The following is a 337-nucleotide window of genomic DNA, read 5'->3' as shown; positions in this document are numbered from 1 at the left end:
ACTTCTAAATGCTGCAGCAGGTCACAATGCCATGACCTGTGAGATATTTCCTTTTTCTTTTCATTTCTTCTACGAGACTTTCCGTACTGCGCAAAAATAAAACTTTTTTTTTCACCTTTTAACTTTAGCAGCAGGTCACCAGGAACCACGGACTTGCCTCATAGCGTTCGCTGATCACGACTCCTTTTATTTCTCTAAAACGAAAACCTTCCTAATTCTCTCAAACAAGAAATCGGCTTCCTTCTGCCTCGGCGGGAGCGCGGCCTGCGCCCCGGCAGCGTCGCGCAGGTCAGTGGCTCTGGTTGTCTGCGTCCTTCTCGGAGGCCGCGCTCTCTGC

The 337-nt window shown here is 49.6% G+C and overlaps 1 protein-coding gene across 1 annotated transcript in view; it reads right to left on the bottom strand.

The window, feature by feature from the left end:
- LOC119592430 overlaps nt 1–337 on the bottom strand; it is a 26547-nt gene that overhangs the window by 25232 nt on the left and 978 nt on the right. Inside the window, exons 2-3 of the mRNA XM_037941253.1 lie at nt 208–333; nt 3–86 (exon numbers count right to left, since the gene is read on the bottom strand). Of these exons, the coding sequence (XP_037797181.1) occupies nt 3–86; nt 208–333 (210 nt within the window). The remainder of the gene's footprint in view (nt 1–2; nt 87–207; nt 334–337) is intronic.

The sequence above is a fragment of the Penaeus monodon genome, chromosome 30 (assembly GCF_015228065.2).
Source record: "Penaeus monodon isolate SGIC_2016 chromosome 30, NSTDA_Pmon_1, whole genome shotgun sequence".
Lineage (NCBI taxonomy): Eukaryota > Metazoa > Arthropoda > Malacostraca > Decapoda > Penaeidae > Penaeus > Penaeus monodon.
This window is presented reverse-complemented; position numbering and strand designations above follow the sequence as displayed.